The 27,886-nt window shown below is 59.2% G+C and overlaps 5 protein-coding genes across 7 annotated transcripts in view; 2 read left to right on the top strand and 3 right to left on the bottom strand.

Annotated features, from left to right (window-relative positions):
- Nucleotides 1-2,350, bottom strand: part of NPLOC4 (NPL4 homolog, ubiquitin recognition factor) — a 36,663-nt gene extending 34,313 nt beyond the window's left edge. The window contains exon 1 of the mRNA XM_037068511.1: nt 2,214-2,350. Coding sequence (XP_036924406.1) covers nt 2,214-2,228 — 15 coding nt within the window. The 5' untranslated portion in view covers nt 2,229-2,350. The remainder of the gene's footprint in view (nt 1-2,213) is intronic.
- OXLD1 (oxidoreductase like domain containing 1) lies at nt 284-23,392 on the bottom strand. 2 transcript variants are annotated; one of them, XM_037069135.1, is made up of 3 exons: nt 23,269-23,392; nt 21,311-21,758; nt 284-318 (listed from the first exon to the last, which is right to left on the bottom strand). In XM_037069135.1, the coding sequence occupies exons 1-2, from the start codon at nt 23,326-23,328 to the stop codon at nt 21,339-21,341; spliced, it is 480 nt and encodes a 159-aa protein (XP_036925030.1). In that variant the 5' UTR covers nt 23,329-23,392; the 3' UTR covers nt 284-318; nt 21,311-21,338. The 2 variants fall into 2 exon arrangements, with proteins under 2 accessions (XP_036925030.1, XP_036925021.1); XM_037069126.1 differs by lacking the exon at nt 284-318 and having other exon boundaries at nt 21,210-21,758; nt 23,269-23,389.
- TSPAN10 (tetraspanin 10) lies at nt 10,335-13,823 on the top strand. The gene is made up of 3 exons (XM_037068896.1): nt 10,335-10,562; nt 11,914-12,467; nt 13,267-13,823. The coding sequence occupies exons 1-3, from the start codon at nt 10,527-10,529 to the stop codon at nt 13,595-13,597; spliced, it is 921 nt and encodes a 306-aa protein (XP_036924791.1). The 5' UTR covers nt 10,335-10,526; the 3' UTR covers nt 13,598-13,823.
- Nucleotides 15,601-18,137, bottom strand: PDE6G (phosphodiesterase 6G). 2 transcript variants are annotated; one of them, XM_037069203.1, is made up of 4 exons: nt 18,057-18,137; nt 16,658-16,863; nt 16,192-16,232; nt 15,601-15,741 (listed from the first exon to the last, which is right to left on the bottom strand). In XM_037069203.1, the coding sequence occupies exons 2-4, from the start codon at nt 16,801-16,803 to the stop codon at nt 15,665-15,667; spliced, it is 264 nt and encodes an 87-aa protein (XP_036925098.1). In that variant the 5' UTR covers nt 16,804-16,863; nt 18,057-18,137; the 3' UTR covers nt 15,601-15,664. The 2 variants fall into 2 exon arrangements, with proteins under 2 accessions (XP_036925098.1, XP_036925108.1); XM_037069213.1 differs by lacking the exon at nt 18,057-18,137 and adding an exon at nt 17,276-17,339 and having other exon boundaries at nt 16,658-16,856.
- Nucleotides 23,393-23,461: 69 nt separating the features above from the next.
- On the top strand, nt 23,462-27,877 carry CCDC137 (coiled-coil domain containing 137). Its single transcript, XM_037068916.1, has 6 exons — nt 23,462-23,655; nt 24,032-24,165; nt 25,391-25,610; nt 26,201-26,283; nt 26,446-26,525; nt 26,652-27,877. The coding sequence occupies exons 1-6, from the start codon at nt 23,525-23,527 to the stop codon at nt 26,859-26,861; spliced, it is 858 nt and encodes a 285-aa protein (XP_036924811.1). The 5' UTR covers nt 23,462-23,524; the 3' UTR covers nt 26,862-27,877.
- Nucleotides 27,878-27,886: the final 9 nt, after the last annotated feature.

Here is a 27,886-nt window from a genome sequence, read left to right as displayed (position 1 = left end):
CTGCACAGGATCTGCACAGGCATGAGGCTGACTTAGAGGAACTGGGGAGCCCTCTGGTCTGTCACTGGCTTCTTTACTTCCTTTTCCCGTGGGGTGGGCGGTGGGGCTGCCACCTCAGGAGAAGCCTGCTCTCGTGAAGGTTAAAAGAACTGCGTTTGGGCAACAGAGCTTGGCAGGCTTCTAAGAAGAGAGAGCTGGCTGGTGGCCCCGGGCGGCTGCTGGACAAGGAGCACCCCTTTCCTGGTGGCCCCCTCCCCACAGTCCCTGCACTGCACTCTGGGTCTGAAACACGGCCACACGGACGAGGAAGGCCACAGCCACCCTTTTAAAGAGGAGGCCATCACTGACGTGTGGCCAAACGCCACGGTGGTGTCCCATCTGCCCCCGGCTTTTCTCACACAGCTGAGGACTGACCCAGGTTTTTCTGAAAGAGTGCGACTGTCCTTCCCGGTTTCCAGCTGCCTGCACTTGACCGGAAGGCTCTGCCCACACTGCTCTCAACCTTTCAGACTGCTCTAACACGGTCCTGATGAAGTCTCAACTGTCAGAAGCACAAAATATTCTCTACCTTTGCTCCTTAACTACAATGGTTAACGTCCTCCCTCACCGTGTGGAATGCAAACACAGAAGCTCTTGGCTTCTGACTCCCAGCTCCTTCCTCTCTGGTTCAACCCCTAGAAAGGCGTCCTGGGCACTGGGTAACTGCTTCCCCGCGCCCATTTCTGAACTGTCTCCAAGGCCGAGACGTGTTCAGAGGGAAGAGCGCTTCTCTTCAGGGACTCTGGGGCGGCTCCTGGGCCTGTTCCCTTGGCAAGCACAGGAGCCGCCCACTCCGAAGGTCAGAGGTACACAGTTGGGGACAGCTGTGAAGCTTGGGAAGTTACTCTTCTCGAGCGGCTGCAACATGGCCGTGCGGTCCCGGTTTCCATGCTAAGCCCAGGATCTTGAGCCTGAGGGACGCTCTGGCTTGGCTTCTAACACAGGCTACAAAACACTCAACAAGGCACAGACTGGCAAGAGGGACACACAGCCTCTTGTAACTCAGGTTTCTGTAGCTTCGAGAAAATGAGCTCAGAAAACTTCCTGGAGGAGCCTGAGAATTGGTGAGGTGGAAATCAGTTACACCCACAGAAATTTTTAGAAGACCACTTTCTAAACTCCAGAAAGAAAAAAACATTCTGAATCAACTTCCAAAGGGCAGGAGCCAGTTCCTCCCTGTCTGAAAAACCCACCAGGAGTCCCCCTGGCCGCCTGGGAGCCTGGCCTCATGGACACCAGCTGATTCGCTTGTGGGGGCGACTTCAATTCAGATCAGCCTGCTGCTGTAAAGAGAATGTTTGACAGCAGGCTCCGGGCCACGTCTTAACCTACTCTGAGGACAAGTCACCAACAACTACTGACTGTTATTTTAAAAGAGTCAAGTTTCAATTGAGCCACCTGCAGGTGGGGCCTGCCGGCTGGAGAGCTGAGCAAGGAGTCACTACCGGGAAGTTTCCCCTCCAGCTGGGACCTGGTGCAGACACCTTGCTGCCACCACCCCTCAGGCGGGACGCACTAGGTGGCCCAGGGAGCTCCCACCCCCAGGCCTCCATGGCCTGTCCAGCGGGTCTGTTGATTTTATTTCCTGCCACGTTGACTTCGCAGGGGAAACCTTCCATGAGTTAACGCATGACCGGTTTTATGATTTTTCAGTGACTTTCTTTTCTGTAAGTGGTAGAAAAAGAGTGTGTCGAGTCCTAATTCCAGGAAATCCACTTCTACAACGTTCCCTTATAGACAGGGGGCTGTCAACCCTTTCTTGCCACAAGGAGTCGGCCGGTCAGGCTCCCGTCTCCTTCGGCTCGGCGTCCTCCCCGGGGAGGGGTCTGCAAGGTCCCCGAGCGGCGGAAGCGCTCTGCCTTCGTGAGTCACGACAACGTACCGACCAGGGCGGGGACCGGGCAGGACAGAGCCCCGCGGGGGACGACCGGCGAGCCCCCGCCGCTGGGAGACTGGGAGGGAGGCGCCGCCACGCCGCCAGATGCGCCGCCTTGCCCGGCCCGCGGGCTAGGACGAGGCTCCGGGGCGAGGACGAGCCGAGAGGGGAGGTCGGGGACCCGGCCCCGCAGCCAGGCCAACGCGGAGGGCGGGCGGGCCGTGGGGGCCCCCGCAGGCCGCGCCGGCAAATCTGCTGCCTCATCCCGGCGCCCGCTCCCGCCCGCCACCCCACTCACGATGCTATCGGCCATGGCGGCCGCTCCCGCGTCCGGGCTCAAGCCCCGGGACGTCGCCGCCGCCTGCCTCCCCACGGGCCTAGTAGCCCCGGCCCCAGCCTCAGCCCCGGCCTCCCGCCGCCGCCGCCACCGCCGCTCCAGCTTCGCCGCCCGACAGCCACTGCCGCGACGTCCGGTGCCTCAGCCAACTGGTTCCCCCGGCCGCGCTGCCCCGAAACCAGGTTCCGGCCTCACCAACGGCCGCGCCTGCGCAGCGCGGCCCGGCGCCCGCCCCAGCTCCCCGCCCAGCGCAAGGCCTAGAGCTGGACCCGGCTGCGCGAGGAGCAAACGCTTGGGAGGACAGCTTTGAGTACACCACAAACTAATAGAAAGTAATACTGAGTGTCAGCTGTAACTGAATTTTTTTTATAAAAGAAAGAAGCCCGGGTAGCTCGCTGGGTTAGAGCGTCGTCCCGATGCCAAGGTTGGGGTTCAATCCCCCGTTAGGGCACGTACAGGAAGCGACGATGAATGTGTGAATGAGTGGAACCGTAGGGCGATGTTTCTCTCTCTCTATCCCTCTAAAATCAATTTTAATTGTTTATTTTTTTAATTTTTAAAAATGAAATATGGCTGTATTGATGACACGTGATTGTTATTAGAAACCCAAGCAACAGAGGGAAGTCCAGAGAGGAACAGAACCAACTGCTGGTGGGTTGTGATTGGAGACGAGGCAAAGGCCTCGCTGCTCACAGGGACAGAGAAAGGACTTCAGGAGGGTGGCGTCGTGCCTAAATGAGTTTTTAAAAAGATTTTATCTGTTTATTTATTTTTAGAGAGAGGGGAAGGGAGGGAGAAAAACATCAGTGTGTGGTTGCCTCTTGTGTGCCCCCCACTGGGGACCTGACCCATAACCCAGGCATATGCCCCACCTAGGGTATTGAACCTGCGACCCTTTGGTTCACAGGCCAGTGCTAAATTCACTGAGCCATGCCATCCAGGGCCTAAACATTATTTTTAAAAGAGAAGAATTACTTTTCCTGAATGTAATGTGAGAAAAACAGATGGATTTTGGCTGCGTTTTTGGCTTCTTTTCCATGGAGACAAGGTGTCATTCCCACACCCCCCTCTGACACTCAAAGGCCTCGTGTTCCCTTCGATGCTCCACTGTCCCTGCCTTGAAATGGCTAATTTTTAACAAGAAGCTCCGCATTTTCATTTTGCAGCAGGCCCTGCATATTTTGTGCTGATGTCTATGATGGTAAAAAAACTTATGAGCCCTGGCTGGCGTAGCTCCGTGGATTGAGCACAGGCCTGCGAACCACACAATCGCGGTTCGATTCCCAGTCAGGGCACATGCCTGGGTTGCAGGCCAGTTCCCAGCAGGGGACTCACGAGAAGCAACCATACATTGATGTTTCTCTCCTTCTCTCCTTCCCTTCCCCTCTGAAGATAAATAAAATAAAAATAAAATAAAAACTTATGGACACATTCAAGAGGCTAAAAAAATCTGTTTTCTAACCCCTGTGGTTCACTTTCCTATTGTGTTTATTTAACTCTTGTACTAGAAAATGTTAGGAAATTGTCACTGTCATTTCCTCCCATCCCCACCTGGTTTTGTTGTGCCTGGTACTGTGACAGTGCCTGGGACACAGTCTCTTCCACGGTCTCAGTCACAGCAGTTACTAGAACCCTACTCGTTCATTCCCTTGCCAAATACCCACATTTTGTGCGGATTACACCCGGGGTTGTTATGCCTGTTATTATACCCATGGTATGCAATCACTATATCCATGTATAAGGCGCATCCTTATTTTTCCCTCAGAAATGTGTGCAAAACAGTGCTCATTATACAAGGCAAAACACGCTACCTCTTCCCGGGCAGGGTCTGCCCACCGTGGCTCTGGTGCCAGAACAGAGCAGGAAAGAGCCAGAGCCCCACCCTGGTGCGATCCACCAGCAGGAGGCGGATTACACACCCGTCAGCATCGCAGTGCGTGATGTCAGGTTCTGACCCGCACCTTGCCCACAACCCAAGCCGGGGAGCTCTCCCAGGGCAGGCCTGAGCAGGTGGCAGATGAAGTGAGGGACGCCGGTATCTGGGGGAAGAGTGGACAGAGAGGAGGGGAAAGCACATGCAAAGGCCCAGGGGCCTAAAACATGATAGGGCACGTTAAGGACGATGGAGGCCCCTGTGGCCGAATGCAGGGGAAGGGAGGGGCAGGCGGGTCCACTCTGACTTTTTCCTGTTCTTGTACTGAACAGCCACTGATATTTCGCTTCTCTTGTAACTGTTGCATCCACCAACCGCGAGAACAAATGTCGGAGACTTTCAGGGTTTCAAAGATGTTACTTTATTGGCCAAGCTGAACCTGCGCAGGGGCGAACTCTCAAAGTGTCCAGAGAGTCGGTTCCCGCAAGGGCTGCAAATGAGAGTCGCGCCCAGCGCTTACAGCCACGTCCTTATATAGGGGCAAGCAAGCAAGCGTTGCACAGAAGCAGATGTGGCGGTTAGCTATTGGCTCACAGAGCCCGCGAGGGCGGGAACAGGGTGGGGTCTGTCTCAGCTGAAAGGAAAATTTTGAAACTAAACAGATGGCAATCAACTTACAGGATGTTTGCTAGGAACGCAGGCTCCTTGGGGCTGAGACTATTTTTCTTGATCCCAACATTCCCCCGTTTTCTTTGGGGGTATGTCAAACCCTTGACTCTTCTTCATTTGGGATGATCAGGGGTCCTAGGACGGGGCCTAGGAAGGAGAGAAGAGTGTCCTGCCACTAGGAGGACACTCCTGTCCTGGCCCTGGGCCATAGTCTGTCTTTAAGTCTATTTATGCATTGTAAGTTTTCTTCAACTGAGCCACTTTCATTAACAAAATAGTAACACTCTTCTCCTAGGAATATATAGGTCCCCCCTGTTCTTGGATTCAGAGCATTAATGAGGGTTTTTCCTCATTATTTTTCTCTTCCTGTGATTAACTATTAGGAGGGGTTTTGAGGTTCCTTTCTCCTTCTGGAATCATATAAAGGACAATGGACGAAGGTCTCATCTTCTTATAACTACTTCGGGCTGGACATGGACGTCGTCCTACCTACCCTTGGGTCAGGGGTACCCTGAAAGAGGAGGTGGTGGTTGCAGCACAGAGGGAGTCCTTCCTGCAAGGGGAAGGACCTTACAGGGTCCTGGTCAGTTGGCTGTCACCAGGAAGTCGCAGGGTTGGTGTCTAAAGGCTGGCATTACTGGACCGTTGGCCTTCTGGTCAGGTCATATTCTGGAGGTGACCGATTAGGCAGGTCATAGGCATAAGGCCTATGTAAACAGAAGAACACACAGGTTAATTCACACAATAATTCCCAAACCAGTTGCTGTGCCTGTGAGACTGTCTTTTGGGATGACATTCTATTGCAAGGTCCTTCTTGAAATGACATTTAACAGTGGCAATTTGACAGGTCCTTTGCACCTGTAAATTGTACATCTTTGGTGACATCACAAACCAGGTTTCAACTCTTACATGAAAATAAGACAGTTTTAAGACAGTTAGCTGCGCCATTCTGATATCCAATACTGAGCATAGTGATTTTCCTAGAACTATAATTTTTCTCCTTAAGATCACCCTCACTGTTATTATAGGGACTACTTTAGGTCCCACTTTTGATTTTGACTGTTCATTTGCATAAACACATCAAGAGCAGCCTGGATCACTTATGATCCCTAAGTCCACTTTGCTGGAACTCACACAGGGAACCTTCAGATTGACTTCTCAGTCCACCCCTCGGGGCACAGAAGCAGAGCCACACATTCCCCATCTGGCTTCGCCTGTACCAGTCATTTCACTCAAATCCTTGAGCCTCCATTGTGCCTATAGGTTCCTTTTAGCCATCTTTCAGGAAAGCAACCTTCGTTCCTTCCCTGGAAAGGCTGGCTGGAACCGCACAACCAACCAAAGTACCAGGTTTTTCTCGTGGGCTTTTGCCAGCTTCACAGGTCAATCCCAGTTCCTCTGAGCTCTCTGGTAACAACCAGAACCCATACATGCCTCCTTCAGGTGTGACATTCCAGTCAAAGTCTTGGTTAACAAAACCACTATTAATGACTGGTCTTATTGGTTTTATGCAAAGAAACCTTACATTATCATTCATTCCTTCAGAATGCCAAATTCTGGAGGGATCGGGTAGGGAGAAAAACACAAATCTTGAAGGAAAATCTTTCTCCTAATACCCATCAAGATGCATCTCCATGCCTTATACCTTCTATTACTAATACCACATAATTTCTTTCCAAAACGTTTACATTTCTATTTATTTTTATAACTTCCCACAGACTTTCTGCAATATTTGCAAACCTTCTATAGCCTTTTTATCTATCCAGATTTATCCATAATTCTCTTTTAATCTCTGTTCCTTTCCCACACTGGGAAGGACTGTACTTAAACTCAGTATTTGGCAGCTAAAAGTCCCTAGATTTGCAGGGACATTTTTTTCCACCTTTCTGAAGCTTAGACCTTGCAAACACCCTATAAATCAGATGGTCAGCCTTGGACCTCAGTTCATGACTTTCAAAACTAGAGCCATTCCTATCAGAACCAGTTACACAGAGAATCTGACTGCTGCAGGGTCCACACAGCAGCAGTATATAGCTAAGCAGGTTTACAGAAGCAAGAAAGCAGGGCTACTGATAGGGTAATGTTCTTTTCTTCTTACTTCTTAGTTACTTAGTTGTTTACTCCTCTTTATCTTAGTGGCTCAGCAAATGGACCCAGTCCCTCTGACTTGTCTAAACAGGTCTCTTGCTACATCTCTCCCCTGTATCTATTCTGAGTATCGGAGGAGGTCTCCTGAAGACTTAGGGGCATTCCTAATTCTAAGCAGTGCCAGCAGCAGCAAATCTGTCCAAGGTCATCCAGTCTCCTTCTCAGTGAATGATTTTAGATCTCTGGCCAGGGCTTCTCCGAGGGCAGTGGGAGGGTTTCTGAAGCTCTGTGGCAGTCTGGTCTGGGTCTAAGCCAGCTAGGCTGAGGGCTGTAGGTGCCTGTAACTCTGGTCTTTGTTGCCTGGCAGTGAGCTTTTTCTCTTCCCTTTCAGATACAGATACAGAACAAAATCCAAAACACAGAGTTCCGATATAACACACAGGCATTCTCTTGCACCAGTGTGTCCACTGGTGCCTCACAGAGACATGCTCCTTCAGGCCCGGTCTCATGGCAGAGACATGCTGCTTTGCCTCAGGCTGAAGCACTCGTCAGCTCCAATTGACCCTTCCTGGGTCCCAGGTGGCAAAGGCATTCTCCCCAACCGGCTACAGGCGACCTTTCCTAGGTCTTACAATACAGGTTTCTGATCAGAAACAGAACCACATGTGAGAAATTTGCTCTTTTCCCAGGAAACCAGAAAACAAGTAGTTGAGATTTCCTTTACTCCAGGTTTAAAACTTTCACATCTTTTATACATATTTTTACTTATCTGGATTTATTTATCATTCTTTTTTACTCTTGGTCCCTCTGCCTCGGGGTCGAGGGGTGTATGTACCCTATATGCTCCCACAAGCCCCTCCGGGAACGCTGCCGGGGATTCCGCTCTGCCCTGGACGACTTCCCTGACCTTACTGAAGTTGGTAGGTTTTCCCGAAGCTGCCCCGAGCCCCCCCAGCAGAGCCCGGCCACACTGGAGGAGTGCTTTCCTTCCCCGGTAGCACCAGGGTCCCAGGTCGGGGGCCGAGAAGGGAAATCAGCCCTTGGGGTTTCTCAGAGAACAGGGGACTCTGATGTTTGCAATTACATAAGTCACCGGTGGAAAAGGGCACATAAACCAGAGAGGGAGGCGCCCGCGGAGGCACATCCGGTGCCGCGGCGCTTCCCGGAGAGGCAAAATGGCGGCGCCTCCCGTCCCTCCAGCAAGGGAGGGTGTCGCTCTTGCTCCATAGGTTTTTCACCCGCGGAGCCACAAGCACAGTCACTCTTACAAACACACAGACAAATAACGCACTTCCACGAACACACGGACAATCAGACGCGCCCAGCACACACACTGAGACTAAATGCAGCGCAGCGCGGCACGGGGGAAGGAAAACCTAACGTGACCAGTCACAATCCAAATTACCAAAACCAAATTTCAGACGGCAGCGTCACACCTCTGAAAGTCCCTGGGTAGGTCACAGGTGGCTTCCCACCTATTACCTCAGGGGTATTTTCTCCAGAGCACCAAAACAAAAGGGGATCCCCACCAAATACTTATTCAGCCCGGACTACCATTCGGTCTCCGATCCAAAGCTCAGCCGAGGGAGAATCTCACTGGGGCCTCCAAATGTTGCATCCACCAACCGCGAGAACAAATGTCGGAGACTTTCAGGGTTTCAAAGATGTTACTTTATTGGCCAAGTTGAACCTGCGCAGGGGCAAGCTCTCAGAGTGTCCAGAGACACAGTGCCCACAAGGGCTGCAAACGAGAGTCGCACGCAGTGCAGCTAAGTCCTTATATAGGGGCAAGCAAGCAAGCGTTGCACAGAAGCAGATGTGGCGGTAGCTGTGGGGCTCACAGAGCCCTCGCCAGAGAACAGGGTGGGATCTGACTCAACTGAGAGGAAAATTTTGAAACTAAACAGATGGCAATCAACTTACAGGATGTTTGCTAGGGACGCAGGCTCCTTGGGGCTGAGACTATTTTTCTTGTTCCCAACAGTCACCAAATGTATTCCTTCTGGAAGGGCAAGGCCACTTCTTGGGGAGCCGCCTTAACGTGGGGGCCGTGTCGGGGCACCGCCCGGTGACAGCTGGGCCACACTACCACACAGTGCTTGCCTTTCGTCTCTGTTTCAGCACTGTGAAGCAGTCACGCAGATTTTTTACGTTGTATTAGCAGCTGTGTTTGTTTTCCGAGGCTGCCAAAACGGAAGACCCCAGGCCGGGTGGCTTAGCCTGATTATCTCTCGGGGCCTGGGAGATGGAAGTCTGAGGCCAAGCCGCCGGCCTGGTGGCTCCTCCCAAGGCCTCTCTCCTCGGCTCGCCGACGGCCACCTTCTCGCCGTGCCTTTCTCCTGTGTTCGAGCATCCCTGATGTCTCTCTGTGGGTCCCAGGTTCCTCTTCTTATAAGGACATTGCAGTAGGGCCCACCCTCAAGGCCTCATTCGAAGCTAATGACCCCTTTATAGGCCCTGTCTCCAAGTCACGTCCTGAGGTCCTGGGGTTGGGACTTTGACATATGAATTTGAGGAACACCTTCAGCCCACAGCAGTGGCCGTGGTGACTCCCTCCGTCCCAGTATCAGGACAGCACTGAGATGGAGCGGGGGAGGTGGCAGCTGGCACCCGAGAGCCTGGCTTTGGGACCAGACGCATCACTGATGAAGCCTGGGTGTCATCTCTGGGGAAGAGCTGACAGACAGCTTGGCTGCTCAAGGTCTCTAATCTCCAGTTCCCGCCCTTGCCCTGACCTCTGCCTGCTGTGCTGTGGGTGGTCCTTTTATTTTATTTTTTTTTTAAAGATTTTGTTTATAGAGAGAGGGGAAAGGAGGGAGAAGGAGAGGGAGAGCTACATCTGTCGGTTGCCTCTCACACCCCCACCTGGGGACCTGGCCTGCAACCTCAGCACGTGCCCTGACTGGGAATCAAACCATTGACCCCTCAGTTCATGGGATGAGCTTTGACGTACACGTGGCAGACTCACACACACCACAGAGGGGACAAAGGAGGTGTGGCCAGCCTGTGCCTGAGGTCTTGCAGAGCCTGTGGCAGGCAGGGTGTTGGATGATGGGGGATGGGGCGGCCTGAAGCACGGCTGTGTGCATGGCGGCCAAGTGCCGGGCGTCCTTTTGGCACTGGGCACGATGGTGACTGTGACCAAGTTCTGCCTGTCAGGAGCTCAGGGGGTGGGCGAGCCCAGGTGCCCGTGGCCAGGAAGGATGCCATCTCCCCAGCGGGTATTGTCTGGCTCTTACGGGGAATCAGTCAGGGGATAGGCAGTCAGCTGCAGGCAGGTGGCCTGGGGCTGTCACTGTGAGCCAGTTCACAGGGCTCTGTGTCCCTGGGGGGGCAGCCGCTGGAACTGCCAGGCCCAGGGCCACGCTGGACCCTGCCGTGACGGCCTTGGGGCCAGCACCCTAACAGCCCCCAGCACGGAGCCCGCGGAGTGGGGCCCAGGACCAAGCTGCAGGAGGAAGGCGGCTGCGTCTGCCGGGCACAGCCCGCCCTAAGCCCCCAAACGTGACTCCTCACATGATCCCCCGTGACCGTGTGGCCCCGCCCTGGGCTCGCAGCTCCCAGGGTGGCGGGAGACGCGGCAGCACCAGCCCCGGGTCCCAGCCAGAGGCCAGCAGGGACCTGCACGCTTGTCCTGGTGGAGGATGAAGGAGGGGGAGAGGAGCCCCCTGCTGTCCCAGGTCAGCCAGCACCCTGGTGCCCCCCCAGCTGGATGAGGGTGTCCCCAGGCCCGAGGCCCGTGGAGCTACGAAGGTTGGGGAGGAGTCTTACTAACCAGGCGCTCAACCTCACCCAGCTCCTTGTTTGGGTTGTATGCTGTGACTTGGCCTTGGCCTTGCATCTGACACAGCGCTGGTCGGTCCATGCCCCCCGGGAAAGCACACACCTGGCGGAAAGTGCCCACAAGGGCCATCGGGCCTCCCTCATGTCCTGCCCCTCCCTCTCCATCACCCCCAGACCCCTCAGCCTCCTCACCTCCCCTGTGTCCCCACCCCACTGCCCATGTCACTCAGCCCTGCACGACCCCTCCCAGCAGCTGTGGAGCTGCAGATGACCCCTCAGCCCACACCCGTGCGTGGCCCCTCCTGCGGCCCAGGCCCCGAGCCACAGGGCCAGCAGCCTGCCCTTTTGCTCCCACTGATTTTGGGGTCTGGAGGGCTGACAACAGGCCTCTTCTCCGCTCCAAGTTCAGAATCAGCGAAGTGTCAGTGCAGAGTCAGACGAGTGGGGGCTGGGGGGCAGCGTCTTCCTGGTGGATGGCATTGCAAGGGTCCCCTGCCTGGGCACAAGCCACAGCTCCCTGGCTCTTCCCCCAGCAGATGTCAGCCCTGGCAGGACTGGATGCCTGCGGGTCGCCGAGCAAGGACGGTGGGGCGGGCTGTCTCTCCCCCCTGCAGGGAGAGACCAGAAGACCCTCCCAGACCTGCCTATGGGTGGAGGGGAGCTCCGTGGCCTGTCCGAGTGGGACAGGCTCCGTGGCCTCTCCAAACCTCACTGATCAATGAGCCACTCCTCTGTGGGGGACCAGGAGAAGGACAGACCCCCAACATTCGGCGCCCCTTCACCCTCCACCTTGGTGCAGCCAGGCCCCTGGGCTTGCCTGCAGGTCCTGCTAGAGGGCAAGGCAGGCCCCTGGGCAGGCCCTGAGCCTGGAGGAGCCTGGCCTCCCTGCCGCGGGCCCAGCGCAGCGTCTGCACTCCTATGGTGGGAGTGACTGAGTGCATCCTGGGACATCAGGGCCAGTGCCAGATAGGGAGGCAGTGGGTAGCTACCTGCGCTGGCCCCCAGCCTGGGTGGAGCAGTCCCCCGGGACCATGTCCTTCGCGGAGCAGGTGCAGAGGGGTGCGGGGCAGGCGTGTGCTGGTGGAGCACGAACTTCCCGGGCCCCTGTTCCAAAGGGGCTGGGACGTGCCCTTCCCAGTCTGGGGGCTCCTGTGTTCCTGGCCATCCAGGGTCTGCTACTCCTCGGGTCAGAAGCCATGGGGTCATGGGGTCGCACTGCTGAGATCCCCTGTCCCTCCTCCTCTGCAGGACCCTGGGGGCCAGGAGCCACTCCTCACTTCCAGCTGCCCGGGCCCAGCAGGAGGGGCCTGGAGGACAGGCCGGGGCCCCTCCCTCCCACTGAGAAGCAGCTGCCTCCAATGCTTGACCTTTTTCTCCAACTTCCTCTTCTCCCTGCTCGGCCTGCTGGCCCTGGCCATTGGGCTCTGGGGCCTGGCTGTCAAGGGCTCTCTGGGGAGCAGCTGGGGGAGCCCTTTGCCCACAGACCCCATGCTGGGGCTGGTGCTGGGGGGCCTGGCGGTCAGTGCAGTGAGCCTGGCAGGCTGCCTGGGCGCCCTCTGTGAGAATGCCTGCCTGCTGCGCTGCTTCTCCGGGGGCCTCCTGGCCTTCCTGGCGCTGGAGGCCATCGGGGGAGTCCTGGTGGCAGCCCTCTGGGGCCCGCTGCAGGACGGACTGGAGCTCGCCCTGCGTGTGGCCATCACCCACTACCAGGACGACCCTGACCTGCGCTTCCTCATCGACCAAGTCCAGATTGGGCTGCAGTGCTGTGGGGCCGCCTCCTACCAGGACTGGCAGCAGAACCCGTGAGTCCTGAAGGCGGGAGCGGGGGGCGGGGGGGGGGGAGGTCATGGCCACCCACGTGTGCACACTTCTGCATACACACACCCACGTGCACGCGCACACACTCGTGCACACCCATGTGTGCACACTCAGGCCCAGCCAGGTGGACACAGGGGAAGCTTAATGGAGAAGTGCAGCCAGCAGGTTAGAAAGTCACTTTGGGGTGTTTTCTGGCAAGGACACTGCACAAACGTCAATGTCAAATTCAGAACACTCCTAGCCACTGTGTGTGTCTGTGTGTGTGTGTGTGTCTGGGGGTTGCCTGCGTGTCGAGGACAATGCCTCCCCTCGGCCCGGAGTTCCTCCCAGGCCTCTCACCTTTGGTCGCTGCCCAGCGCTGCCCCTGATGCCCCCGCTAGGACCTGCCGACCACGACAGAGGCCCCTGCCCACCTTCTGCCCTTCCTGCTCCGACCAGCTCAGCAGCATCTGCCCCGCAGGCCGCCTCCCCCAGCCCCCCAGTGCTTCCCTCCCCTCCACCACCTCCCTAACAATGCCCCTTCCATCCCAGAAGCTATTACATCTGCCTGCATGTGTAGAGGGCCACCGTGTGCCGTTCCCATGCAGGTGTGTGTGGATCCACGTCCAGGGGCCCCTGGGGGCATCACGCGTGTGCAGTCCTGACTGAGCGTGCTTGTGTGTGCACGTGCCTGTGCCTGGGTGCGGCCCTGGAAGTGTGAGGCGGGTAGGAGCTGCCCCACCCAGCGTGGGGTGCCAGGAGAGTGGGCCCCGCCCTCCAGAGTGACGAGGGTGCCCCTTGCAGGTACTTCAACTGCACCTCCCCAGGGGTCCAGGCCTGCAGCCTGCCTGCCTCCTGCTGCCTTGACCCCCGAGAAGCAGGAGCTGCCATCAACGACCAGTGTGGCTTTGGCATCCTGCGCCTGCCGGAGGACGTGGCTCAAAGAGCGGTGCACCTGGGGGGCTGCGGCGCACCCCTCCAATGGTGGCTTCGCACGCAGGCCCGGGCACTGGGCAGCTTTGTGGTCGCTGTGGTGCTGGTCCAGGGGGCAGAGCTTCTGCTAGCCCTGCAGCTGCTGAAGGCCTTGGCTGACCATCCCAGGGCCCAGCCCCCCGCCAAGCAGGACTGGGGCTAACCTGCAGCCAGAGACATGTGCCTGGAGTGCAGCGCCTCCCCACACTGCTGTGCCCCTGGCCCCCGAGGTTCCCCTTCCCACAGCTGGTCCACCACCTGATTGCTCTTTCAGAGGCCTTTGCCCCAGGGACCACCTCTGGCACTGCCCCTTGCTCGCAAACTAATGCGGTCAGAGCACTGGTTGAAACCCATGGTGCCACCTGGGAGCCACAGAGGGTGCCCAAAAGGCCACCAGGGTGCCCCCAGCTCCGACTTCAGCTGCCAGCGCCCATACCCACCTCTGACCCTGACGTCTGACAGCTCCCTAACCTCCCAGGCCCAGCCTCAGCCTCTCCCACTTCCCACCGGTGCTCGGACCAGCAGACTCGGAGGCCCTGCCTACGAGCCCCTCCCATACCCACCTTGGGCCCAGGTGTCTGTGTCCTTCGCCCACCTCTGAGGGAGGCCTCCGCCCCCCACCCCAGCCCCTCTGACCATCACCCTGAGGCCCCGCCTCACCAGACCTGCACCCACCCTCCTTGGGGGCTGGCCCTCCCCCTCTCCTGTCCATTGTGGCAGTTGAGGGCGAGGCCCAGGCCTCTCCTCTAGAGGGCGTTTTAGGGAGAGAGTAAATTTTCTTGAGATGTATCCTTCACACAGTAAATTGCACCAACCTCAAGTGAGCAGCGTGAGGGTCCTTCCCTATGCAAATGCCTGTGGACCCACCACCAGGTCCAGATGCAGCCCAGTTGGCTCCCTGGTCCCCTACCTGCCGTCGCTTCTGCATGGCCTCATCGCCTTTCATCGTAAGGGTGGTCTTTTCCGGTTGTCACGTAAAAGGGGGACCTTCCCCCCCGCCCCCCGGCTGGTGTACTCAGTGGATTGAGTGCGGGCCTGCGAACCACACAATCTCGGTTCGATTCCCAGTCAGGGCACATGCCTGGGTTGCAGGCCGGTTCCCAGCAGGGGACGCATGAGAGGCAACCATACATTGATATTTCTCTCCCTCTCTCCTTCCCTTCCCCTCTAAAGATAAATAAATAAAATCTTTAAAAAAGGGGGGGGACCTTCCCGAGATGCACCATCTGGTCACCGCACTGGTTCCTGTGGGCAAGCACTTGGCAGCTTCCAGATAATGACTGTGGCCAGGGACTGACCGTTTGGCACCGGACTGCATGGGGTGTCTGTGTGGTGTCACCTGCTCCCGGGTACGGTGTCAGCAGCAGAATTGCTGGGTCACAGGTGCCAACCTGTCTGGCTCTGGGGGACACTAAGGACAGGCCGGCGGACCACCGGGCGAGTTAGCCCGCATCTCTGCGCCTGCCTCCTGCCCTGTGAGGGGGGCAGGGGCTCCCTTTTCCCGTGGGAGCTGCTGTTGGGCCTTGTCCACTTGGCCCCCTCGGTGAGGCTCTGGCCGTCTGCCTGCCCTTTCGGGGTGTGTTCAGCCACCTTCCTGGCCCCACCCTGGCCTGGCTGCCTACGCCCACCCAGCCTTCACAGGCCCATGGGATTTCTTCCCTGTCAGGCTGGCCCGGCCCCTGCTGCCCCCACTGTCCTGTGCCTCCCTCCTACCTACAACCCCAGGCTCTGCCCCCACTCCGGACGCACCCGGATGAGTGAGTAGGGGTACAACAATTTTATTTTGAAATGGGGACAGCAAGCGTGGGGGCCATGCTGGAAAGAACCAGCTTCCCACGGTTGCAGTGGGTATGGAGGGGTCTCGCTCTGATGCTCCCAGGACTCCCACCACCCACCACGCCCACCCAGGGGCACCAGCTGGGAATGGCTTGTGGGGGCAGCTTGTCCTTGCCTTGGGACAGGCAGGACAGGGGTCGGGCTGGGAGGGACACAGCTGGGAGACCCTGCCCTGGTTTTCCAGCCACGGGACAAGAAGGTCTGTGGGCCACTCTCTCAGGAAGTCAGGCAGGCGTCGTGTGGGGAGGCGATGGGCTCCTGGTGTCCGGCGGCCTGAGGTCACATCCTTTGAGGGTCTCCGGACACCCAGACACAGCCTGTGCAATCCCGACACCCCCGAGCCTCTGGGCAGGACTCCGAGCCAGGTGGGGGCTGGAGCGGACCGCAGGGGAGGCTAGATGATGCCGTACTGGGCCAGCTCGTGCAGCTCCAGGTGGTTGAAGGCCTCCCAGGGGCAGATGACCGTGATGTCTGCGGGGGAAGGGGCCAGCGTGTCTAGGAGGTCCTGTGGCCCCGCTGCCCCCTTAGGGCCCTGTTGTCCACACCCCAAGTGGTGAAGACCCTCCTCCCAGGACACACCAGCTTTAGGGGTGTGGAATGGGCACCCCACTCGGGCAGGCTGAGGATACAACAGGCCCGAGGGAGGGGAGGGGAGAAGGTGGGCCTTGCTGTGGGGGAGGGGACAGCAAGCGCTCCTCCTGCTCTCCCAGCCGCTCCACGCACCAGGTGAAGCCACTGTGTGGAAACCACCCCACTTCGGGGGAGACTTGAAGCGGGGTGCTTCGGAGAAAACGAAGACTGGGAAGTGGGCGGGACCCTAAACAAGCCTCAGCCTGGCCAAGCCGGAGGGGGCTGGGCCCCTGGAAGTTCTGGGCCTCTGAGCTGAGAACTGAACCTTGGCAGACCCTAGTGTCACCCTACCTGTCCCCAGGCCTTCCATTCCAGGGATGTCGTCCCCAAACCTGCAAGGACAGAGCGGTCAGGATGGTGGCCAGGATGAGAGCAGAGTGGGGCGCACGGGGCTACATATGTCCTCGAGTGCAGGCTTCCGAGAATATGGAGTGCTGTGGGTGTGCCCGGGGTGTGGGTGAGTGTGCAGGGGCCCACAGTGGTGGGCTGTAACCGAGTGTCTAGATGACAGTGAGCTAACTTCCCACACCCATTGGGCAACAGTGGCTAGAGAGTGCAAGAGCCTCTGCCCACCCCCCACCCCCGCCATGGTGCTGGGGGTGGGGCCCTGAGTCAGCCCCTGCCCAGGCCCTCCGGACCCCTGTGAGAGGACACAGAACCACCCCACCCAGGGAGAGGCGGCCGAGGCCCCCACTTCCCCGCTGTGAGGCCTGGTACCTCCACCCTCGAGAGCCACCCCTTCCCCAGCTCTGCTTACCCTTGGACACCTTTTTTAGGGGGCTTGCTCTTGAACTGCCTGGTTTGCCGCTGTTTAAATTTGGGGGGCCCTTTCCTGGGAGTAACAGGCCCCCCAGTCACCCTCGTGGCAGACCGGATCTCGGCCTTGGGTGGCTCCAGATTCATGGCCAGTCTCGCAGGGGCTCTGTGGCGACCTCTGGCTTCCGAACTCACTCACACTGTGGGCTGGGGGCAGGGCAGACAGGGTGCCAGTCAGCCCTCCTGCCCCCACCCCCTGCCAGGCCCGGAGCCACTGGAGGAAACCCTGAAACCCAAGACCCGATGAGTCCTGAGGGTGACCCAGACAGCAGGCCCCCTCCATGGGACCTCCACAGGGGACCGAGAGTGCCCGAGAGACCCCCCGAGTGCCCGAGAGACCCCCGTGCACCCCTCCTCACAAGTCTCCCCTGCTCTGCTCTGCTCCACAAGCCCTGGAGCAGGTGCTCTTGCTCAGTGGCATGCCAGGCACCCGGCAGTGCCCTGCGAGGCAGGGAAGCCCAAGGAGGGGCTGCCCGGGCAGGGGAGCGCCTGGCTCAGCGGGGGTGGCGCTGGGCTGAGCTGTGGCTCCTCCACCAGCAGGGCCCTCCCAGCCACTCACTCTGCTTGGAGCCCCTCTGGGTGCCCAGCTCGCCTGCGGGCCTCCTTGCACCGCACGAGTGACCTCCTTTCCTCTCCTCCAACCCCAATGCCTTAAGCCTCAGTGATCTTGGGCAAGGTCAAGGGCAGCTCGGCTTCCTCCAAGCCTATTAGCACTGGAGGGAGACTAATCCCTCGGGGCCACTGGGGCCCAGAAGGCTCTGGAGCAAAGCATGTGACGAAGACAGGAGCGTTGCTCCCACATAGCACGTCCCAGGCACTGTTTCCTGGGTCCCCTTTCTGGTCCCCAGTCTGGTGGGCTGCCGAGGGCGGTCCGCTAGAGCGTCAGGGCTGAGACCAAGTGAGACGCATGGACAGGTGGGCCCACTGGCCAGGGAGACTCAGCAGTGGGTGCCGGGCCCCTGGGGTTGGGCTGGACCGACCACGGGCCCTCCGGCCCTGAGGTTCACTGGCCCCACAGAGGCCACTGCCTGAGCTGCCCTGGCCACAGCTGGGCCGATGGCTGGGTGCCCACTCAAGTTGACTGAGCACGTGCGGCCTGAGACTCCCAGACCACCCATCACTGGCCTTGGGACAGCCTGCACCACCGTTTGCCTAGGGGGAACAGAGGGAGGGACCAGCTGGGCGTCCTCTCTGAGCATGGGAGTGGGTGAGCTCTCACAGACCCAGGCCTCAGCGAGGTGGTATAAAGCCCACCAGCTTCCCACTTTCTGGGCAGATGCCCACCAACACCCTTGGTAAGTGGCCGCCAGGAAAGGCCACTGGGGGGGGTCACTACTCACCAAGCTCTGGGCCGGTCTCAGGGAGCCACAGGGGTGAGTGGCGGGCCTCCCTCATCAGGGTGTCCACCAGGCATTTATCCTGTGCCTGGGTAAGCTGATTAAGACTGTCCCCTGATGCCACACTAATGAGATTGCCAGGGCCACTGGGGCGGGCACCACCGCTGAGGATTCTGGGAGTTGGGCACGGGGTTCAGGTGCAAGTCCGGGCCTGCAGGAAGGAGGAGCCCGGGGGGTCGGAGCCAGGCCGGGGAGGGGGACCGTGATCTGGAAGGGCCAGCAGGGCAGGACTCTCTCCCAAAGCAGCTCACCTTTGAAATAAGGACAAAACACTCCGGCTGCTGTACTGGGCCACTCACCCATGCCCTGCTCAGTCCTCTGACTTCGGAGAGCCACCTTCGCGGCCCGATGCCCTGTGTAGCTGGGCCCCATCCCCTTCTTTGGGCTCCCCTTTCATCCCTCCTTGCTCCCCAAGGAGCCCTTTCCACCCAGGGCCTTTGCGCCTGCTGCACCCCCCCCCAGACCGCAGAGCTCTGCCGCCGCAGCAGCGGCTCCTCTGGGCGCCCCCCTCGGGCTGGACCAGGATGCCCATTCCACAGACCTCGCAGCAGCCGGACTGTCCCCATCACACTGGGCACGGAGTCGCACGTTCGGATAATTCTTGTTTTAACTTCATAGTTGGCATGGACTATTCTGTTAGTTTCTGGTATAGAGCGCTGGTTCAACGTGTACGTACTCTGCGAAGCGATCCCCATGAAAAACCTAGCAACCGCCTGTCACCATACAAAGTCATTATGAATTCCTGTTTTCCCTATGCCGTCCCTTGCGTCCGGTGAGTTGTTTCCTTCAGGACTGGAGGCTGGCACCTCTTATCACCCATCGCCGTTTTCGCCGGTCTGTTCTCTGTGGCCGAGCGTCCGTTTCCGCTCCTTGCGTTCTGGGTTCCACTCGTGGAAAAGCTTGTGGTGCTTGGCGTTCTCTCACTCATGTCACTCCGCGAGACAGTCTCCAGGTGCGCCCCTGCTGCCGCCAGTGGCTGGACGCATGCTTTCTCCGGGCCGGGTCCCACTTCACTGTGTCGGGGCCGCACCCTCACCCACTTGCCCGTCAGCAGACGGGCCCCTTCCGTGCCCGGCGACGGTAAGTAACACCGCGATGGACTCAGGGCTGCGTGTCTTTTTAAACTAGTGCCTTTGGTTTTTTTTGATAAATACTCAGGAGTCAAATTGCTGGGTCATAGGATAGGTAGTTCTACTTTTAAAATATTTCTATCTATTTATTTTTTTAGAGAGAAAGGAGGGAGAAAAAGCGGGAGAGAAACATCAGTATGTGGCTGCTTCTGGTACGCCCTCCACTGGGGACCTGACCTGCAACTCAGGCGTGTGCCCTGACTGGGAATCGAACCAGTGACCCTTTGGCTCACAGGCCGGCGCTCAGTCCACTGACCACAGCAGCTGGGGTGGAACGTCTACCTTTAATTGTCTGAGATGCCCCCATGCTGTTTTCCACAGTGGCTGTCCCGCTGGCCATCCCACCCCGCAGGGCGCGAGGGGTCCCTTTCCTCCACATGCGCGTCCCACTTGTTGGCTGGCGTTTTGGTAACAGCCAGTCTGACGGGTGTGAGGTGAGATCGCACTCTGACTGGTAGTCTGGTGTCAACCTGTCTCCCACACTAGGGGGCGGGGCAGGCAGCTTTCCGCTGGACCCGTGTCCAGCCGGGTGCCAGGGACTTCACAGGTGCTCAGTAAGGACCTGCGGAACGAGCGAGTGAAGGGACGGACAGACGGACGGTCCATTGAACAAAGGGAGACCCGCGCTGGCGGGGAGCTCTCAGCACGCCTGTCCGGACACGGCACGGGCACACTCGTGTGTTGAGGAGGGTCCTGCCCCACGGCCGGGGGCAAGGCCAGTGGCTTCTCTGTGAGGTTCGCGTGCTGCCGGAAAGGGCCTCTGCCAGAACGGCTGAGTGCTGAAACAAGGCTGATTGTACAGGGTCCACCGGACGCGATGTGCGTGTACGCACACTCTCCCAAGTGCCTGCGGAAAGCCTTCTAGAATTCCTCACTTTTGAGAAAACTACAGAAAACCTCCTGCTAAATCACTGGGACCCATGGAAGACCCCCGCAGGCACCGCGGCGCAGAGCCCTGCTGTGCTGCCATCCAGGGGCGGCCTCTCCCTCCCCAGGCCGTTCTCACGTGCGTGTGGATGGGGTCAGACTGGACAGCCTCCGAGACACAGCCTGACAAACACGTGTCACTCTGACCACGCATCTCTGAGCTGACCTGCGCTCTGAGCACTCCTGGATGACGTGCCTTGGCTGAGCCAGACGCCAGCCCAAACTGCCAGGTGCCGGGCCTGACCGTGTAGCTTTCCCCCTTGGCCACCGAGCTGCGCTTCCTTAGGAACACTGGTTGTACGTGAAGGGGAGGGCACTCTGTCAGCTCAAATCCCGTGAGGTTCCAGCCTTAGCTTTTTCTGCACCCAGGGAGGTAAAGCTGGCATAAATTCACTTAACCCCTGCCCTGTCCAGGACACGGGTATCAGAGCCTGGAATTCATTGCTGGAGGGGGAGTGGGGGACGAGGTGGGACGCTCCGTTGGTGAGGACGAGCAGGCGACTGGGATGCGTGGTGAGGGTTTGGGCTGGCGCCAGGATGCCAGCTCTGAGGTTAATGCCTGAGGCCCCCTGGTCCTTCCACCTTGGCCAGCTGCCCTGGGGACTGTGCCTCAGGTGGGTTGGCAGGACCGGTGGCTATGAAGCGCTCAGGCCGCTGCTGGCTGATGTTCGGCCATCTACTTGGCTGGCAGACTGGTGCCTCCCCGAGAACCCCAGCAGCTGGGGACAGAACGCAGCTGGACCAGTGGGGAACCTCCCAGGCTGCCTGGGGGCTTCCATGGGGGCCAAGGGCTTTGCCAACGTCAACCTCATGGGACCAGATGACCCTCCCTCTACTGCACTGCTCAGGAACCACAGCCAGCCTCCGGTGGGGGCTTCAGAGATGCTAGGGCAGGGCAGGGGGCCCCGGGGGCCCTTGTCACTTGAACATTCAACGGAACGAATCTTATTTCCCACTCAGGTTGATGGAGGCTGTAAGGAGCTCAGGGAACCCCTGTGACAACCCGTCCCTGCCCTTTGACGAGGCCACACGAGCCTTCTGGACAGCAGCACAGAGAACTAATTTATTTTTGCGTCAAGTCAACAAATAATTCTTCCGGCCCCACCTGACACAAGCCCCACCAGGGGCGGCGACCCCAGCGCTGCCTGGGTAGGAGCCCCGGGCCGGCTCAGCCCCTGCTCCTCATGCGGAGCTGGATCTCCATTCTGAGGAAGGCCCGGAGGCTCTCATCGGCCACGTGCTCCTGCAGGGCAGCCAGGGCCCGCTCCCCGCCGTCCTGGTAGTGCCGCAGCAGCGCCTCCGCGTAGTCCACCCACACGCAGCTGGGGCAGCCGCTCATGCAGCAGTTTGTGGGTGGCTGCAGCTCTGGTGGCAAGGGGAACGGGGCTTCTGAGGGGCCCCCGCTGGGCGGAGAGGGCCTGGGACGCCTTGTACCGTCTGCCCCTGTTTGGGAGCCCTCGTCCACATGATCCTTCCCAAACTCTCTGCGGCCTTCACAGACTGGGATCCGGGTGCGGGGCCTGTGGGGAGCGCTGCCACCTCCAGGAAGCCGGTGGCACCAGTCCCAGCTGGAGAGTCGGCCCGGCCCCTAAGGATGCAGAGAAGCCTGTGAATCTCCAGGAGACAGGTAAGGCCTCGCCTGCCCCCAGCCCCAAGGGAATTCTGGCCTCTTGCCAGTGGCTCCCTCACTCCCTATGTGACCTCAGACAAGCCACTCCACCTCTAGGCTCGGTTTCCATCTGTTAGATGGATGTGATGCTGGCATTGGCGGGGGCAGGCTGGGGGGAGCTGGGCTCCTCCAGCTAGGATTACTCTGCTCCACAGGAGACAGGAATGGGGGCGTGGGGGGGTGGGTGTTGGTTGGAAGACACCTCTCCCTCTCCAACCAGTACAGACTGCCCGTCCCCTCTGCCCATCTGACTAATTGCATTGTTAGGCAGGATGGACAGCACACCGAGGCAGGGAGGAGGAGGGAGGCACACCCCACGCGACAACTCAGCAATCCTGGGCCTGGTCCGATAATACTGCCAGGCATCCTGAACCCCATGAGAAACGCTGTTGGCACCGGAGGAGGGAGCCCTTGAATTCTATGTATGGACTCCACTCTCTGGGAGAGAAAGCCTTTGCAACTGTGCTCTCGTTCAAGGTCTAGAAGGGGGAAGGGAAGGGGGTCCACAGCACCCAAAGAAAAAAACCCATATATGACTAATTGCTTGCATCTGGTCACTATCTGTTTTACAAGGGAGTCCCAAATGCTTACAGAAAGGGCCATAAATAACCTTAGGCAATCGCCCCAACTTTAATTAAGTGCCTCCTGTCACACATCTGTTTTACAACAAGATGAACAAATGGAATCGGAGCAAGATCAGGATTCCAGGTAACTGACCCCACCCCCTCCGTGGAAGCAGACAGCACCTTCACCTGGCGATCAATATGTAACTTCTTCACTGCCCTCCCGCCAACTATAGAAACTGCCGCCCTTACCTTGCCCCGCTCTGAACCTATGCCTTTCGCCCACCTCAGCAAGGCCCATTCTCTTTACCACTTTTAAACCTTGCTCGCATGCTAATACACCTGCTGGTCTGTAATTCTTTGCTGCGTCGGCGAAGAACCGAGTTTCTCCCCTAACATGCATCCCTCCCCGCTCAGTCCCGGTTTCCCAGCCACAGGAGAAGCCCAGGCCGCCCAGGTCACCCCGAAGGCCTGTGCGCAGCCCTCCCTATAGCTCCAGCCCTAGTCTAGCTCTGGGGCCCCCTTCCCGGCTCCGTGTGTCTCCGCCGCACTGAAACTGCCGCGCTCAGCCCAAACTTTACTTATTTCCCTAACTCCTGCGCGGAGCATCAGTTCCTGTTCACGGCGGCATCCCCACAGGGCCTGCATACAGCGGACACTCCAGGGATATTTCCGGCGAACGAGCTCAGAACCGGCTGGCACTCTCCCCCGGCCCTGTCCAGTGGCAATACCCCTTCTCGCAGACTCGCAGCGGTGGCTGGCGACAGCACGACCCACAAGCGGCGAGGTTGACACGCCCAAGCTTGTCCGGGACCTCGGAACCAGTCCCCGCTGGACCCACTGCGTCCGCCACCGCAGGTACTTACAGAGCTGAAGACAGCTGCCGCCACCGCCCGGCCTCCCCCAGCTACGCGCCCCAGCACCATCGCCCGCAGCCCGGCCCAAGGCGCACGCGCGCCCCAGCCTCGGTGAGCGGCGGCTTCCTTGACCAATCCGGGCTCGGCTGGTAGAGCACCACCCCAATGAGCACGGGGCTGAGGGGTAGAAGCGGAAGTGACGGTGGTGGGGCGGGACTGTGCACAAGGGAGGAAGTGGCCTCTCCAGGTACCTCGGCGCGTGCAGATGGCGCGAGCCGGACACCGATCGGCGGTCTCCGCGGCCACTGCGGGGCCTGCGGGCCTGGGGCGGCCGCAAGGGCGGCGGCAGCAGCCGCAGGGGAAGCAGCGCTCAGCGCCGTGGCCCAGGCCGCGCAGGTGGGTCTCACTGCCCCTAAGTCTGCCCGCGTCTCTCCCTCGGCCGGGGCGCTCGTCTTGCCCTGTCCGTGCCTTTAACGTGCAGGAGGGTCAGCGGGCGAGCGGAGGCGCGACGAAGTCTCCGGCGTGGCACTTGCCACCATCCAGGGTGCCATCTCTGCCACCCTGAACAAGGTCAGGGAGCGACGGCCCCCGAGGCGCTCGGAGCGTTCTGCGAGAACCCAGTTCAAGGACTAGCCTCCAGACGAGGATGCGGCTTTGGCCTGCGTGCCCCTCCGCGGCCAGGGTGGCCTGCGGAGCTTTTCCCGGGCCCAGCCCCGCTTCCTCTGACTCTGCTGGACTTGGGACGCGTCTCATCCCGTGTTCTTCTCCTTAGCAAAGAGAAGAAGAAAGTGAATTGCAAGCCCAAGAACCAGGATGAACAGGAAATCCCTTTCCGGCTCCGAGAGATTATGAAGAGTCGCCAGGAAATGAAAAACCCTGTCAGTAACAAGAAGAGAAAGAAAGAGGGTAATGCGCGGGCTCATGTGGGTGGCAATAAAGATTGATTACCCAGATATCTGTCCAATGGCGCGTCAGTGGCCTGAGGGTGCGGGAGCGTGGGGAGGACTGACCCAAGGCCCGCCGGTTCGAGGCCACAGCAGCTGCTGGGGGCTGTGTGATGAGGCTCCTCGAGAGCCCTGGGCCTGGTGCAGGGCGCACTGATTCCCCAAGAGCAGTGGAGATCCATCAGAGCGGACGGTGGGTGCGGATTTATTTACTTGGAGGAGAGGTCACTGTGCAACAGAGGGGAGGCCCCTGCGAGTGAAAGACAGTGGTGGAGGGAAGTGGGTGGTGTCTGGGAATTAAGGAGGAAACCAGTGAGGCTCACTCCGACAAACTGACCTTCCCACCCCTCCCCAGGGCTCGGCGGTGCCCACCCCTCAGCTTCTGCCCGAGATGACATAAGGGCTCGCTGGGGAAGGCGGTCGGGCACGTTTCTATTTTGTGTAGACGTGGATTTTTTTCTCAAACGCAGGGCTGGTTTTACAGCACTGGTGTTGGTAGGTCTGTTGAAGCCCCAGGCTCTTCTTTGGGGTTATGCGGCTCCCAGGGGATCGAGAAATACAGGGGAGAAGGGCAGGGAGGGAGGAGGTGCGCCGGCCTGGGGGAAGATGGCACACTGGAGCCGCGGTTGTTGAAGGAGCCCTTTTCCTGGTTCGGTCATTTAAGACACACGCTCACACACGGACGTGAAAGGTACGAAGTGAGGTGCAGCCTCCCTGCTCCTGAGAGAAACCACGGCCACCTTCCGTGTTTTTCCTATACCCACAGGAGAAATCGGCACGTTTTCCAATCCACGCGACGGAAAAGCTATACCGTCTGCACATTTAGTGCCCTGGGTTTTTTGCTTACAGGGGACCGCACAGGTCTGTCCACGTCCCTGGGGGGCTCCACTGTGCCCCTCTCCGCCTAGGCAGTGAGTCTGTGTGAACACGGGACTCAGTGGTCACCTACTGGTGGACACTGAGTTCATTTTCTGTTTCAGCTGAGCTACAGTGACAACTTTGACACGCCCCCAAGGGCTGTGTGAACCCCGTCACTGTGGGTGTCCCAAGATGGGCATCTCAGAGCCCCTCAGCCACTGTGATTGGCTGCTCCCTCTTGAGCCCAGCCTTCCATCCTGGGGCAGCTGTGGGGTCACCCCCTCCTTCCTGCCCCTCAAGCCCTCTGCCCCATCTCCCTTTGTCCTCAGCCCAGGTGGCCTTCAGGAGGACGCTGGAGAAAGAAGCGCAGGGCGTGGACCCAGACATCGCAGTCCCCAAGTTCAAGCAGAGGAAGGGGGAGTCCGACGGGGCCTACGTGCAGCGCATGGAGCAGGAGGCCCAGCACGTGCTCTTCCTCAGCAAGAACCGGGCGGACCAGCGGCCTGAGGCGCAGGCGGCTCCCAAGGAGAAGTCGGAACGGAAGAAAGCGTGAGTGGGGGCTGAGGGTCCCCGAGTGTCTTCTGCAGTGACAGTGTTTTGTCACCTGAGGCCCAGGGAGGCTCTGACCCACTGCTCTCGGAGAGCCTAGCCTTGTCATTGCTTTTTCTGGAAAATCATCAAAGGGGCTCGAGGCCCAGCCGGGCTGGCTGCTGTTGGGCGAGGCTCTGTACCCTGGGAGGGCTTTTGCCTGGGGACACGCCTGCCCCGTGGGAAGCGGGACTGGTGCGGGGTGGGGGCCTGGGTGAGCCTGACACGCAGCCCTGGGGCTCCCCTTCTGGTTGGCGGTTACCCCCTTCTCTCCCTGGATGTGGACTGGGGTTCTGTTCCCAACGTCCCTTTTGTCCAGAGACTTGAGAGCCCTCGGCAGCGACCCCTTGGGCCCTGGCTCCTCGTTTGTAAAGAGGAGGTGCAGCGTCTCCCTCACAGCTGTCGGCCGGCTGGGTTTAGAGCCCTGTCTGGTGCACAGCTGTGGGGTGGCGGCAGCCACCTGGGCTCTGCCTGGGGCGGGGTGACCTCCACCGCCCTGAGCCCAGTGAAAGGAGAATTGGGAATCTGAGCGGCAGTGCCTTCCTCCCCAGGTTCCAGAAGCGGCGACTGGATAAAGTCCGGCGGAAAAAAGAGGAAAAGGCAGCGGAGAGGCTGGAGCAGGAGCTGCTCCAAGGTGGCTCCCCGAGGGGACTGGTGACAGCCCTGGGTGGGGGCTGGGGGGCTGGTGGCACCTCTGTCCCCTCCTGGTCAGTGGATGGGCAGACAGTGGCTCAGGTGCTGGGACTGGGGTGGTGCGTGGGCAGCGGGCCTCAGGCACGCCCCTTCGGCCCTCCAGACAGGGTGAAGTTCGGTGAGGTCGCCCTGCAGCCCCCCGAGCTGACTGCCAAGCCCAGAAGGAGTGTGAGTGGGGGCCAGGTGAGCAGGGGAGGGGACTTCGCTGTCACTGGTGAGCATGATTCTCACTGGGCTTACCAGCTCTCAGACCACTGTCTTCTGCCCTCTCCCTGAACCTGTGCTGCACCTTGTGTCTCTGGTCCTCAGCCTGGCAAGAAGTCACTGATCCTGGGGACGCTTCTGAGCCCTGGTGGTGGGCCCCAGCCTCCGGCCGCCTCGATGGCCCGACAGCGGATTGTGGCGGAGGAGAGAGCGCGGGCAGTGCAGGCCTACAGGGCCATGAAGATGCTGCGGCGGGAGTGGCGGGAGGCCCAGTCCGCCCGCCCTCCTCCCAAGAGGCCGGAGTCGGGTCTGTGACGGCGGGAGACTTGGGCTGCAGCGCCGGGTCCAGAGAGCAGGCGGGGGCCCAGGATCGAAGTCCTTTCCCTGGACAGAGCCCAGGACGCAGAGCCTGGGGCACCAGCCCCCAAGTTGCAGAAGGGGCTCTGGGGTCCGCTGTCCTTTTTCCCTCCCTGGACACTGCTTTCCTGACTGTCTCCAGGCCGTGTCTCACACTGGACTCCATCTGCCCTGACCCCGTCAGGGGGGCAGTGCCTGGATGAGACAGCCAGTCACACCCAGCATCATTCCCAGGAGCCTGGCGGCACCCCCACCGCTGTCCCGAACACGGGGGTCCAGCCTGAGACAGACAGGAGCCAATCCCATCGCCTTGCCCCCAACGGCCAGCTGACTGTAGACACTGGACCTGGGTGGAGCCAGCCCATCACAGGCTGCCCTGGATCCCAGAGCGGCACGGCTGGGGACACAAGGCAGGGAGCAGGCCAGGGTACAGGAGGAAAGAGCCCTGGGCAAGGGCTGGTCAGCGCTCAGGGTGTGCCACTGCCGAGTCCCCAGAAGCATTTTCGTGGGGAGCCATCTTTGGAGGAGGGCCACCCTGGCCTTGTGGTGTTCACCTGCAGTGGTTGGTGTGTGAACTCGGGATTTTTACTATAAATCCCAGCAAACCTTGAGTTGGTCTTTTGGGAGTTTTTTTTCAGTTTTTGGGGGTTCATGGTTAGCATGAGTTGCCCGATATTTGGCCAGTGGAAGATACTGGTCTTCTGACACTGATCTGAGTCTCAGATTGACAGTGTTCCCACACGAGGTGCTCCTGATTCTGTGAGGGGCCCCTGCCCCTCCCCCTCCCAGTGGGGGTGCAGCCCTGACCTGGGAACCCCAAGCTGGGTTCCGGAAGCACTCGCAGACACGGGGGTTGTTGCTTCCAGACCACTTCTGCAGGCAGGCCTTGGAAACACAGAAAACAAAAGTACAGCTTCCAACACCTGAGCTTATGTTGTTTTTCTGCTATTAAAGTTTGATGAATTTCTTTCCTGTTCGCATCT

The sequence above is a fragment of the Sturnira hondurensis genome, unplaced genomic scaffold (genome assembly GCF_014824575.4).
Source record: "Sturnira hondurensis isolate 20B ecotype Veracruz unplaced genomic scaffold, ASM1482457v3 Scaffold0001221, whole genome shotgun sequence".
NCBI lineage: Eukaryota > Metazoa > Chordata > Mammalia > Chiroptera > Phyllostomidae > Sturnira > Sturnira hondurensis.
The sequence above is the reverse complement of the archived record's forward strand: the minus strand, read 5'-3'. Positions and strand labels throughout refer to the sequence as shown.